The 1,501-nt window shown below is 42.7% G+C and overlaps 1 protein-coding gene across 1 annotated transcript; it reads right to left on the bottom strand.

The window, feature by feature from the left end:
• Positions 1-34: 34 nt before the first annotated feature.
• Positions 35-1,117, bottom strand: SARC_13961 (hypothetical protein; the record flags this gene model as incomplete). Its single annotated transcript, XM_014291908.1, has 3 exons — positions 35-156; positions 368-667; positions 1,069-1,117. The coding sequence occupies 3 exons, from the start codon at positions 1,115-1,117 to the stop codon at positions 35-37; spliced, it is 471 nt and encodes a 156-aa protein (XP_014147383.1).
• Positions 1,118-1,501: the final 384 nt, after the last annotated feature.

The raw sequence follows: 1,501 nt of genomic DNA on the forward strand, positions 1-1,501 counted from the left end.
ATATATATACATATATTTATATATACATACATATTCAAACCTTGTTAACGCGTACCTGTGAGCTGGTTAACTCAGACATCTCCAACTGGCGTTTCACCAGTGAGACCTCCAATCCGATAGGTATCGGAGGAACAGACGTGATAGTCACCGTTTCCCCTGCGACAGTAGTAATAGCGTGGATGAGGTCATGCTAGTCCCAGCAATAAAAACCAACTTAAACATACTTAAGCGTACGAAATGGTACAGATGAGAGGCCGTATTCCTAGATAACATGGGCCTATACAACACGTTGACATGTTAGTTGGTACATACTAAACACTGGGCAGCTCAAGCTGAAAACGCGGAGGCTTACGTACAACCGACTTACCATTCTGCGGAAAGTAGCAGGGCACACCAAATTGGGCCACAATCTTGTCCTTCAGAAAAGCCATTTTCTTCTTCTCTCCTGATTTCGATTTATTTGGGACGGGCAGTGAGAATACAAATCGGGAAATGTTCGGGACTGGTGGTGTGTGTGTGATCCAATTGGTGTTGAGTGGCCATGTGGGAATCAGCTGACACTGAAAAGTGCCACCACAACATTTGGCATAGACATATGACACCATAACATCTTGCGTAGACATATGACACCATAACATCTGGCCTAGACATATGACACCATGACCATCTGGCATAGACATACGACAAAATAACATCTGGCATAGACATGATACAATAACATCTGGCATAGACATATGACACCATAACATCTATTATACAACACCAGGGACTATCCAGACACTCTAGAGCTGCATCCCTTGCAAAGGCGTACCAGATATAGTTGGCATCTACCCTAAAACCGTTTATTTACAGAGAAACTAGCCATAAGGTGAGGCCCCAATTCAATATGTATGTTCAAGAAGATCACATTTTATAATACAGTAATGGTATATGGACATTAAGGCTCACATTACATTTGACAACAATTGTATAAGCATGTGCAAAAATCACAATTCAAAATTCAGTAATGGTATGGGGACATACACGGCTCACATTTCATCTATATATATATAAATAAACAAAACATACCGTGGACCAGCATGACATTCTTGGGCTGCGCCTGTTGCAGCAGTTGCATGATGCCCTTTGCGTCTGCATGCGCACTGAAGGACAGGTGCTGCACTGACAGCTTGATTGGAATAATCCGACCTGTGCCAATGCAATGTACTTGTGAGTAGTTTGTCCATCAACAATTTGGCCTATAAAAGGCCCGAGCAGAGGATTTAATGTGAGCTTCCCAATGAGATGTTTTGAAAGGGTTTAGGGTTTTAGGGTTTAGGGTTAAAAACCTAAGGGTACTTAAATTGTCTCGTCTATTCGACAATAGGTGCCAGTGGAAGACTAACACAGCCCATCGGCTGTAGAGGGACTGTGCGGATGTAACCAACAGATGTATACCATAAGACTACACTCCACAATGCAATGGATAGCACATTGGGGTATCGCAGGCAGTGGATAGACA

Source organism: Sphaeroforma arctica, assembly GCF_001186125.1.
Source record: "Sphaeroforma arctica JP610 unplaced genomic scaffold supercont1.3966, whole genome shotgun sequence".
In the NCBI taxonomy this organism is placed as follows: Eukaryota; class Ichthyosporea; order Ichthyophonida; genus Sphaeroforma; species Sphaeroforma arctica.